Source organism: Hordeum vulgare, chromosome 2H (assembly GCF_904849725.1).
Source record: "Hordeum vulgare subsp. vulgare chromosome 2H, MorexV3_pseudomolecules_assembly, whole genome shotgun sequence".
NCBI lineage: Eukaryota > Viridiplantae > Streptophyta > Magnoliopsida > Poales > Poaceae > Hordeum > Hordeum vulgare.
Genome location: NC_058519.1, coordinates 59,217,946 through 59,230,382, shown reverse-complemented (window position 1 = coordinate 59,230,382; position 12,437 = coordinate 59,217,946). Strand labels below are relative to the sequence as shown.

Genomic DNA, 12,437 nt, shown 5'->3' with positions numbered 1-12,437 from the left:
GTTATACTGTTTCACAACAACAGGGTGATGTTTACGATTAACTAACCAATCTTTTTTATCTCACAAAAAGTTAATCTTTTTGAAAAAGAATTCTAGAAACAAATCAACTTTCGGAGGGGAATTCAAACGAGTCAAGTCGTGACAAATCCAGCCCAGGCTGAGCCCTTTCCGCCCACTCCACCCAGCGGCACACAGCTCAGCAAAGCAAAGGCCCGGTCCGAAACGGCAAAAATCCCCTCCCGAACCCGAACAACCTCAACCGCCGGCAGAACCACCCCCACTGGCCGCGCGACCTCGCGTCGCTCGCCGGCGTTGACTCCCACGCCACTGCCGACCCACCAACCACTGGTACCAGTACCACCAAGCCGCCGCGAGCTCCTCCCCCCCCGCCGCGCCCAAATGCCGCCGCCCGCAGCCCCCATCGCCACCACCGGCTCCAGGCGCGCCGTCTACCTGCTGCTCGCGGCGCTCGCGGCGGCCCCCTTCCTCCTCCTCCTCTTCTTCAACGGCGGCGCCTCCCCGTCCGCGCTCTGCCGCTCCGCCCCCGCCCCGCGCCGCATCCCGTACCCGTCCGTCCTCTGGTCCCACGTGCCGCCCCTCCCGGGGCTCCCCTCCTCCCCGCTCCCCGACCTCCGCGCCTCCCACTGGGTCGTCTTCTCCGCGTCGCCCCACCACCAGCGCCACCGCCCGCTGGCCGCCGCCCCCGGGTGGCAGCTCCTCGCCGTCGCGGACGAGGCCACCCCGCCCGGCTGGTCCCACCCGGGCGCCGCGCTGCTCACCCTCGCCGACCAGGCCCGCCTCGGCTTCCGCTCCGTCGAGTTCCTCCCCGCCCGCGGCCACGCCCGCAAGGCCGCCGCGTACCTCTTCGCCGTGCAGCGCGGCGCGCGCGTCGTCTACGACGCCGACGCCCGCAACGCCGTCGCGGGCAACAACCTCACCAGGCACTTCGATGTCGATCTGGACCAGCGCCAGGGCGGCGGCTCCGTTCTGCTGCAGTACAGCCACGCCGATCCCAACCGCACGGTCGTGAACCCGTACGTGCACTTCGGGCAGCCGTCAGTCTGGCCGCGGGGGCTGCCGCTGGACAAGGCCGGGGAGGTCGGCGCCGAGGAATTCTACACGGAAGTGTACGGCGGTGGGCAGTTCATACAGCAGGGGCTGTGCAATGGTCTTCCAGATGTTGACGCCGTGTTCTACCTCACACGAAAGTCACTGGAAATGGAGGCCTTCGATGTCCATTTTGATGCAGACGCACCCAAGGTAGCATTGCCACAGGGCGTGATGGCACCAGTGAACTCACTGAATACAATGTTCCACGCACCGGCGTTCTGGGGTCTTGCATTGCCGGTCTCGGTGAGTCCGATGGCATCCGATGTTATACGTGGGTATTGGGCACAGAGGATACTATGGGAGATTGGGGGCCAACTGGTGGTCTACCCACCGACTGTGCATCGCACTGATAATGTGCACGCTCATCCATTCGATGATGAGAAGGATATCCATGTCAATGTAGGGAGGCTGATAAATTTCCTGATGGAGTGGCGGTCGACGAAACCGACACTCTTTGAGCGGATTCTCGATTTGAGCTATGCGATGGCGGAGGAGGGTTTCTGGTGGGAGAAGGATTTGCATTTCATGGCCGCGTGGCTGCAAGATCTTGTCGCTGTTGGGTACAGGCAGCCAAGGTTGATGTCATTGGAGATCGACCGCCCGAGAGCGGCCATTGGTCATGGGGATAAGCAGGAGTTTGTCCCCAAGAAGCTGCCTTCTGTCCATCTTGGGGTGGAGGAGATTGGGGAAGTTAGCACTGAGATTGGCAATCTCATAAAATGGAGGAAACATTTTGGTGATGTTGTGCTTATAGTGCATTGCACCGGACCTGTGGACCGGACTGCACTTGAGTGGAGGCTTCTTTATGGTCGGATTTTCCGGGCAGTAGTTATTCTTTCAGAGCAAGGCAATTCAGATCTTGCTGTCGAATCCAGCAACTTTGCACATGCATACAAGTGAGTTCAATCAGCTTGATCTGTAACTTTGCAATTTTCTTCATCTTTCCATAAATCCTACTGTTGCTTGGATACCAAAACTGTACAATTGCTTAAGCACTTACCGGTAAGTTCTCATCACAGGTACTTGCCCAAGGTGTTTGATCGGTTTGCAGGCGCTGAAGGATTTGTATTCCTTCAGGATTATATGGTCCTAAATTACTGGAACCTATTGGATGCTGATAAATCCAAGCTCTGGATAACCAACAAGGTGCCTACCCTTCTCCTGGTTTATGAAAATTATGAATTATCGAGCATTACAATTTTCTGATCTCTAGAAAGTAACTTCTCTGGTTCTCACCAGGTGAAGGAATCATGGTCCGATGTCCCTCTACGGGGAAATAACAATGAATGGTTTATGAACCAAGGAAATATGGTAAAAAAGGCGGTTGACGGTTTCCCAGTTCATCATCAAGCCAATTACAAAAGAAGCATAGGTGAAGATAAGATAATTCATTGCAGCAGTGAGATATTCTACATACCTCGACGGTACACCGGTGACTTCTCCTACCTCGTTAAAGTTATTGGAAACCTAGACATCCATCACACCATTGCAGTCCCCATGTTGTTCCTTGCAATGGATGTACCGAGCAATTTTGAACCCAAAGCTTTGGGAAAACTTGCTTATCGGACAAACTTGCCATCAAATACTACTTTCTCGGCGATATATACTCCTGAAGTACATGCAGTGTACCCTATGAAGGTTCAGAATGAAATAGATTTTGTAAACCTAATCAGAGTCATGGCTTCAGGAGATCCTTTTCTTCTGGAGTTGGTCTGATCTAGGAGACTAGGGGTCCACTAAAATTGTATACTTTGGGTTGGAAGGGAAAACAAAACTACGATTGTTAAAGTTATTGTTTTGTTCCTCTTGATCCTCCCTTTCAGTTGTAAGTTCAATTTAACAAGAGATTTTTACCTTGTCAGTACACACATGATCACATTAACACCATTGTTTCCTACTGTAAAATCATTACCTTTTGGACCGTTGCAGTTCAATGTAAAGATAACAACGAAGAATGCTAACTTCAAATGTTCTGTTGTTAAAACAGATAAAAATGATACCCCACTCTCTGTTACTATATCTGTCAATGAACATGTGACAGCAAAGTACCAATATTCCCCAAAAAAGAACTTCTACTCATGCTTCCTTTTTACATTCACAACGAACCACCCTCTTTGTTAAAGGTCTGTATTGCATGTTACAACTTATATAAATTACAAATTATACAAGTTTCAACTCAACGAGGCAGAAGAATTCCTTCTTGGTCAAGTGCTGGAACTGGTTGATCAGTGAAATGAGTTCACCGGTCAATTCCTTCGATCTTGTCTTCAACCTCCGAGTAGAGCTCCCTGAGCCTTTCCAAGTTATCCTCTGATGTCTCCCAGTAGCCTCTGCCATTTGCTTCTAGGAAGGTTTGAAGCAGCTTCCTGAACGAATTGGGATTAGTGTCCATCAGCCTCTTCCTCATCTCTTCATCTTCGATGAATGTGGTATTTGCTTCCTCGTAAACCCAGTTGTCCACCTGCCCGGATGTTGCACTCCATCCAACAGTATTTGTCAGCCGCTTCTCGATCTCTCTAACTCCCTCATAGCCACTCTTCATCATCCCCTCATACCACCTAGGGTTCAGTAGCTTTGTCCTTGCATCAAGACGCACCGTCTCCGACAATGTACGCACCTGTGCATTTGCTGTGGTTGTGTCTGCTATGTACGAGGAAGGCGCCCGCCCATCCTTCCGCAGCCCTTGCACCAGCTTCGTCGGGTCTGAGTCGAAGTAGTGGCTGACATCTGTCAATGAGATCTCCGAGGAGTCCAGGTTCTGGAATGTGGCATCTGCTGTTGCTAGAGCAAGCTCAAACGTCTTGCGTTTCTCTAGCATGCCTACCCCTGGAGCATCACTGTCGAATGCAAAAGACTTGCGGCTCAGGTACATGTCCTGGAGCTGCTTCTCATCTGTCCATGATGCATTCTCCACTGCCAAGTTCACATTCGACGAATAGGAGCCTGATGCATTTGAGAAGATCCTTGTTGCTGCCTCTCTTACCGAGACACCGAGCTCCTCTGCCTGCTCCATGGCATGCTTGCGCACATAGTTCATCTCGATTGGCTCTTCCAGTTCAGCAACCATCTTTACTGCCCGGTCCAGCAGATTCATCTGCATTGGTCAGATGTGTAACGTTAGTGCATGAGTTAAGTGATGAATAATTTAGTTATCTGCAAAACATACAAATCAAAGGCAGAGGCGGTATTAGTTCATACCTGGTTGATGAAAAGGTCTCTGAACACACCCGAGCAGTTGACGACGACATCGATCCTAGGGCGTCCAAGCTCCTCAATGCTGACAGGCTCCACACGGTTGACACGGCCAAGGCCATCAGTAACCGGCTCCACACCGAGCATCCACATCACCTGGGCCAGTGACTCGCCGTAGGTCTTGATGTTGTCGGTGCCCCACAAGACAAGTGCAATTGTCTCAGGATACTTGCCACCATTGTCAGCCTTTTGCCGCTCCAGCAGACGTTCCACAACAATCTTGGCACTCTTCATGGCAGCTGCAGTCGGGATAGACTGCGGGTCGAGAGCATGGATGTTCTTCCCTGTTGGGAGAACCTTCGGGTTACGGATGGGATCACCACCAGGGCCAGGCTCAACATAGCTTCCCTCAAGGGCAGTCTTCAAGGCTCCCAACTCATTGTCTGCCACAATCAGCTTCAGGCACTCTCCCAAGAATCCAAACAAGGTCCTCAGCTTATCTCTGTCCGCCCTGATGAACTTGGTCTGGGACAAGTACTCCACCCATGGCTCTGAGAGACCAAAGCCAAGGATGGAACTGAGTTTGCTTGTAACATCAACAACTTGCCCTTTGCTGTTTGTACTCTTCTCAACAAAGGCACCTACGGCACCCCGTGAAGCTTCAGTGATCTGCTTCAGGAGTTCAACATCAGCCAGTATGCCCTTGTCGCTGCCCCTGTAGACATCTTCAATGGTCCTGCCCACTGTCGCAGCAAGAATGCCGGGCAGCGAGAATATGTTCTCCTCTGGGCGGTCAAGGGCAGCTATGTTCACCAATGTGGCCACAGCTTCGACGGCAGTTGGTGGCTCACCTATCACATGCAGACCACATGGCAGTAGCCGTGACTCTATCTCCATGAGCTTTCCATACACCTTCCCGACGACGAGGTCACGCTCATTGGCTGGGAGCTCCTCGCCTTCATCGGGCAAGGCGACATCCTTGTCCAGGTTACACTGTTTTGCAGTGCTGATGATTGAGCTCACAATCTGGTTGCCACGTCCCGTGTCCTTGAGAGACTGGTAAGAGGCGATGAGCTCCGACAGCTGCTTCAGCCCCTTGTACAGACCGGCATTCTCAGCTGGTGGTGTCAGGTAGCTTATGGTGTTTGCATAGCTTCGCCGCTTGGCAACTGTTGCTTCTGAAGGGTTGTTTGCTGCATAGTAGTAGATGTTGGGGATGTTACCAATCAGACTATCTGGGAAGCATGCATCACTCATCCCAACTTGTTTCCCGGGCATGAATTCAAGGGACCCGTGCGTGCCGAAGTGCAGAACGGCATCTGCCTTGAAGATCTTCTCAACAAAAGTATAGTATGCTGCAAACCCGTGGTGAGGACTGGCAGACTTTGAGAAGAGAAGCCGCATTGGATCACCTTCATAGCCAAAAGTGGGCTGCACTCCGATGAAGATGTTGCCATACTGCTTCCCATAGACAAGGAGGTTCTCACCATCAGAGTTGAGATGCCCAGGTGGCTTGCCCCAGTTCTCCTCCAGCATGTTGGCGTAGGGGGTGAGTGCTTGGTACTCCCGCACATTCATGCGGTAAACAACATTGAGGTTGGGGCTGTTGAACTGGGCCTCCTTATCATGAATAACCTCCTCAATGAGTTCTTCAGGTGTCTCTGGAAGACCCTCGACATTGTAGCCATCCTTCTTGAGATCCCGGAGGACAGAATAGATGGAACTGAAGACATTCAGGTATGCTGCAGTGCCGACATTGCCCTTGTCTGGTGGGAAGCTGAACACGGTGATGGCTAGTTTTTTGTCCATCTGCAACAAACAAGTAAATAGGTAATTACTTTATGGCTTCGCTTTTGCAAACCTGTGCATACAAGAACCGAGAAACATGTAGAGTATTTTCACCCATGAGGAATTCGACTTCCTCAAAATATTAATAGCCACTAATTTGACATGATCGCATAACTGAAGTTTGAGATTCTGCAGTGAAGTATTTAATTTTGTCCTCACATGATCTTCTGTTTCATTTGAAGGAGCAAGTACAAGAACAGTTAGTTAGCACTTGTTAGCTTAAACTTTTGAGTTGCTGCTACTTTTCATTGAACTTCGACGTGATGATAGATAGGCATTATCAGGGTGCATTAGACTTTCAGCATTAACAGGCTTGGGGTGTTGGTATGTAAAAAAGCAACAACTGTTCAGTGGGTGAAGGGCGCAAAGATACAGTTAAGTCAATCGATCGATTGAACCAGTAGTTCCAGTTTTCAGCATGACAGTGAGGTTATTTGAGCTAACATGTTGATTAGTTTGTCTATTTGTAAGTGGACTATTTTTTTTTTTTGGGGGTAAACATGGTGGAAGGTTTGATGCACAAATTGAATTAGCAGTCCCGGTTTTCAGCATGACAGGGACTAATAGTTGAACTAATAAAGCCTAATATGTCGATGAGTTTGTCTATTTATACCTCAAGAAGAGATGATACTACCAATATATAGCATCCATGTGGAAGCGAGATGCATACCTTAGTTTTCCTCTTGAGTTCTGCCCATCTGATTGCTCTGGTGCAGAGCTGCTCCACCCTCTTGTGCAGTGCATGCGACTTCCCTGCATCAAACACAATAAACAGCATTTCCAGTTCAGCTCAAAGTACATTGATGCAAGAGACAAATCAGACCAAGAGGCCAAGGGGGACGGAGGAGTGGCTTGCCTGATCTCGGGTCCCGGCCGGCGAACACGATGGGCTCCATGCCACCGTCGAGCTCCGGGAGCGCGACCTGCAGCGCCACCTGGATGGGGTGAAGGCCCAAGGTGCTGTTGAGCCACTCCTCCGTGGTCTGGAACACGAGCGGCAGCGCGACGATGTACGGCACGTCGAGCTTCATCAGCGAGGCGATGGCCTTGGGGTGGTCCTGCCTGGCCGGCCCGCCGACGAGCGCGAACCCGGTGAGCGACACCACGGCGTTCACAAACGGCTTCTTGGTGATGGGGTCGACCAGGTAGCGCTCAATGGGGCCGGAGAAGTCGAGCCCGCCGGCAAAGATGGGGATGACCTTGGCGCCTCTGGCCTCGAGCTCCATGATGACGGCGACGTAGTGTCCGTCGTCCCCGGTGACAATGTGGCTGCGCTGCAGGACGAGGCCGATGACGGGCGCCTCTGGGTTCTTGAGCCTGTCGTTGGCGTCGCGGCGGGTGCCGTACCAGTTGAGGTACTCCTTGACATCGTCGTACATGGTAGGCGCGAGCGGGTGCCAGATGCCGGTGTCGAGGAAGAGCACGGGGTCGTTGTACCTGATGTCGGCGCCCTTGAGGGCCGGCACGTAGGAGACGGCGATCATCTTGAGGAAGTTCTGGAGGTTGTCCGGCGAGCCGCCGAGCCAGAACTGTAGGCTGAGGATGTAGAGCCTGGCGTCCTGCGCCTTGTCGGAGGGCAGGTACTTGAGCACCTTGGGCAGCGTGCGCACGAGCTTGAGCATGCTGTCGGCGAAGCCGCTCGAGTCCTTCTTGTTGCGCTTGAAGAGCTGGAAGAAGGGGCTCTTGGACTGTCCCAGCTGCGCCATGCTGAAGGAGCCGAGCTTGTTGAGCCGCATCACCTCCGGCATGGACGGGAAGACGAGCACGGCGTCCATCCGGTCCCGGTGCTTCGCCACGGCGTCCCGCACCTTGAGCGCCAGCTCCTCCACGAAGATGAGCGAGCCGATGAACACGTTGGCGGCCGCCACGTCGTCGCAGAAGGCGGCGTACGTGTCCGCGTCCCGCAGCTCCTCCACCAGGTAGCCCACCACCTCGAACTCGGCGGCGCGGCGCGGGTCGGCGTTGAGCTGCATCACGGCGGCGGTGACGGAGGACTGGTACTGCGCCTCCAGCACGACGTAGACCACCTTGACCCGCGGCAGGCCGCGCTCGGCGGGAACCACGCGGCGCACGTCCGGGTTGGTCTGCGTGAACAGCCCGTTCCCGGCCACGGCGCACCGTATCGTCGCGCGCCGCCCCCGCCGGCCGGTGAGCAGGAAGGAGTGCAGCGGCGCGGGCCGCGGCCCGCGCGCCTTCTTCTGCGCCCCGGTGGCCGTGGCGAACGGCGCGGACACCAGCGACGACATCTTTTATCCCCTCCCGGCTAAAATCAATAAAAAACTACCACTAGCAGAGTATATATTATTCAGCAATGGAGCGGCAATCCAAGCACACCTCTCCTCTTCGCTGAGGGTGGCTCTCGGCTCTTGCTCTGCTCTAGGCTCGTGTTGTTGTCGTGTCCCTCTGAAGCAGAAGCAGGGGAGGAGGAGGAGGAGGAGGCGAGGAGCGAGCTGGAGAGTGTGCCAGCTCGGGAATGTATAGGTTTGTTGCCAAGTACTATGGAGGTGGCTGGCAAGCGGCTGCGGGGCGGTCCGGGGCATCCGGTGGCGGGAGGCGGCACACGTTGGCGCGTGACGGGGCGGTGGGGGCACGGGGGTGAGAAAAGCGGATCGCGATCGGGGCTGCGCGCGCTGCGATTGGCCGCGGCGGATTCCCTGGGCGCGCCCCGCCGGGGGATGGCGATGAGGCGGGCGGATAGCCCGCGGTCGCTGTTCGCGGCCTGCGCGTGGCATCCACCCCAGCCGCAAAGGGCACCCCCCCCCCAAACTCCTGCCTTCCCGTGGGGCGTCGCGTTGGCGGATTCCGTTTCTCCTTCCTTTTGTTTTTCCGTCTTGGGCCGTGCATTTCGCTCGATGCTACGGCTCCGTGGTGCCCGTCCGTGCGTGTGATGTTTGTGGGGCCTTTTTTGCTTTATGGCTCGTGGAAGGGGTACGTTTGGTGGCTTGCTCATGCTGGGCTTTGGCTTTGGCTTTGGGGGCTGTGGCTGACGGGCGAGAGATGGTCCGAGGCTCTGGACGACGCGTCCGTGAGACGTGGGGACAAAGGTTGCGATCCCGTGGGAATGGGATTGTTGCCCTCCCTGCAGCTGCATGGTGGCCAGGGGTTCCCGTTTTGGCGGCTCTCGTGTTATGAATCTTAGTCGACGTCGGCCACGCGTGACCGCAGGCTGTGCCTTTTTCTTCGATTTTTTGGCGACATTCTCGGGCCTCTCTGCCAAGATTTTGATGCTGCATTTTGCGGTTTTGGGCGGTAGATGAAACGTGCCAAGTGTCCGGAGCCCGGGCTCTCTTCGGTAGGTTGTGTCCTTAGGTGAAGGCACTATAAGGGTGGGAGGAAATAACTTGCACCAAGCTCTTCGATTTGCGACCAGGGAGCAGGCCCGTTCAAAACTTTTACTGGAGCATTTGAGCTCGGGATTAGAAGGACGCTTTGCGTGTGTAGACACTCTTTAAGCTCATCGTATAGGCAGATATACCTACCACCGCTTTCATCAGCGAATAACTCCATGGTTCTAGAAGGTTCCAGTGATGTGGCCTTGCATTTGGTACGCACCTAGTGCACACAAATGCTCTGGACAGGTTTTTTTTTTCTTTCTGAGGGAAGATAGGTTGCCCGATGGGCTTCCTATTCAGGAATTCTTTCAATTTTTTTTTGAGAGAGAAGGAATTCTTTCATTTGATCGCTGGGGCCGGACCCAAGTTGATGGTCGAGCCTCTCGGGTGTCCGGCTACAGATAGATATTAGGCCTACTTTCACAATCCTGAACAGCCCAAGTCCAGTGCTTGGATTTGGGGATGATAACTGGGCCGCATATGAATGAAGGACCAAAGCCCGACTTAAGTTTTTATATTTGCACCATTATTCTTTTATAGTTTTCTACACTATCAACATTTTCTAATATATGGTGAACAATTTTCTAAATACACACTGAAAATTTATTTAATACTCCATCCGTTCCTAAATACTCGTGTTCGCCTTTTTAGAGATTCAATTATGGACTACATGCAAAGCAAAACGAATGAATCTATATTCTAAATTGTGTCTACATACATCCGTATGTAGTTCATAGTGAAACCTCTGAAAAAACAAATATTTAGGAATGGAGGGAGTGCATTGAAAGTTTTCTATAGAGTGATGTTTTAGGGCACACAAATTTTAATATGCTCTGAATACTTTTTTAATGCCCATTGAACTTTTCTAAACACACACATATTTTTTAATATTTTTTATAAATAGGTTTTAATTACTTAGATTCATAAAAATAATCCAACGACAGGTTTTATGGAAAAACTACATAAGAAAAAGTAAAACAACACACACAAAGAAAACAAGTCAAGTGAACTCGTTAGATAGGGCTGGCCCATTTGCACCCGGCTTCAGGCGTGTCCTCCACTATTTGACGCCGACTTGCACCAAATATGAGGTCTCATTTTATCATTATTGAAGCATCTACACAAAGCATTTATTAAGGCGCAAACACAGATCAGTCATAGTGTTGCAAGCACTTTGGATGCTACCGTGCTATCCATACCCTAACATGAAGTGATTTTTTAGTTTTTGTACGAGCCAACGATAGATATGTCTAGAATTTCCAAAAAAAAAACTTAATGGAATGTTGACCAGCACATGGAAGTCAAATATCCACAACTTCTAAGTCAACCAACCCAACCCCATTGGCCTCGAGCTTGACAGGTGGTTGTCGAGTTAACTAAATGATGCTTTTCCGGCAAAGAATAACTAAATGATCGTTCATAGCCCCAAGTTAATCTTTGCCGAAGTTAACTGGTGTGTCCACATCCATGACACCCTAGATGCTGCAAGGTCTTGGGCTGCTGCTGTAGTGGGCCGACCGGGAGGCGTCGCTTGCATGCGACATGCAAGCTCAAGCACCAAGGTGTTGCAGACCAATGCACCAGTGCCGTAAGTTTTTTTTTTTTTTTTTTTGAAACAATCACCAGTGCCGCAAGTACAACCTCGATCACCACACACTGCAAAGTTAAGATGTGGCACGATGAGGCATCAAGGTGTTCCATGCCAGGGCACCGAGCTGCTCGATGCTTGTGCTGTCGGGAGAGTATCAGGCGATACCACTTCCCAAATGCTCCCATGACACCATTTAAAAATAGTAATTTTAATTATTTTAAAAATTTCTGAAAACAATTATGGATGTTCAAATTCAGATCCAAATTCTAAATACACATTGAGAAACTGAAAAGAGAAATTCGGGCATGAACAGTGACATTTTGACTTTTGTCTTTTTTGATACTATTTATGCTGGATTTGTCTTTATTGTTTCTCAATGTATATTTTGAATTTGGATCTGAATTTTTTAGGGTTGTACATTCATGTGATGTGAACATCCAAAAATGTTTTCAGATTTTTTTTGAGTAATTTGAAATTAAATTTTGCAAAATGATATATGGTATCACCTAAGGGTGGTATCATGGGATATTTCCCTTGGGCTGTCAAGATCGTTGGTGCTACAGGCACGCCCTACTGCTTTGAATCGGTATGCTGATGTGGTAACGATGGACCATTGCTGGGAGGTAAGGACTAATAATTGCGTTGTTGCATGTGCAACGACCAACGGTGCAACACTGCGGTCACCCCTAATGCTAGGTTACTTCGCGGCCAGTTTTTTTGATCGATTCTCTCATAATCGTCCCCTTCTTAGCTTCTTCCATAACTGTTATTTCATTTTTTACAATCCAAGCTAATTAGACCTTAACTAAATAGAATTTTAAAAAACATACGAAGTGACAATTTTGAAGAAGCTAGGGACGGGAACGATTATGAAAGAATCGGCCAAAAGAACTGGCCCTTACCCAGAAAACCCGGACCCAACTACAATGCATCCCTTTTATTGAAAAATACCAAATTATTGGGCAAAGAAATTCAATAGATTGGAGAGAATTACGAAGCTATGATGATCATGCAGATAATAATCATAAAACTGAGAGAAGACTCAAATATTTTTCATGAATAATCTGAACATAAACTCACAATTCATCGAATCCCAACAAACGCACCATACAAAAAAAAATACATCGAATAGATCAAAGCGAAAATGCGATGATCATTGTATTGAAGATCAAGAGAGAGAGATATAACCATCTATATTAACTACGGACCCGTAGGTGTGTGGTGAATGTTGGGGAACGTCGCATGGGAAACAAAAAATTTCCTACGCGCACGAAGACCTATCATGGTGATGTCCATCTACGAGAGGGGATGAGTGATCTACGTACCCTTGTAGACCGTACAACAGAAGCGTTAGAGAACGCGGT

The 12,437-nt window shown here is 50.7% G+C and overlaps 2 protein-coding genes across 2 annotated transcripts; one reads left to right on the top strand and one right to left on the bottom strand.

Moving 5' to 3' along the window:
• Positions 1-227: 227 nt before the first annotated feature.
• On the top strand, positions 228-3,015 carry LOC123424956 (probable glycosyltransferase STELLO1). The gene is made up of 3 exons (XM_045108638.1): positions 228-2,006; positions 2,130-2,256; positions 2,350-3,015. The coding sequence occupies exons 1-3, from the start codon at positions 400-402 to the stop codon at positions 2,824-2,826; spliced, it is 2,211 nt and encodes a 736-aa protein (XP_044964573.1). The 5' UTR covers positions 228-399; the 3' UTR covers positions 2,827-3,015.
• Positions 3,016-3,164: 149 nt separating this feature from the next.
• LOC123424955 (magnesium-chelatase subunit ChlH, chloroplastic) lies at positions 3,165-8,627 on the bottom strand. The gene is made up of 4 exons (XM_045108637.1): positions 7,007-8,627; positions 6,821-6,903; positions 4,309-6,111; positions 3,165-4,204 (listed from the first exon to the last, which is right to left on the bottom strand). The coding sequence occupies exons 1-4, from the start codon at positions 8,394-8,396 to the stop codon at positions 3,350-3,352; spliced, it is 4,131 nt and encodes a 1,376-aa protein (XP_044964572.1). The 5' UTR covers positions 8,397-8,627; the 3' UTR covers positions 3,165-3,349.
• Positions 8,628-12,437: the final 3,810 nt, after the last annotated feature.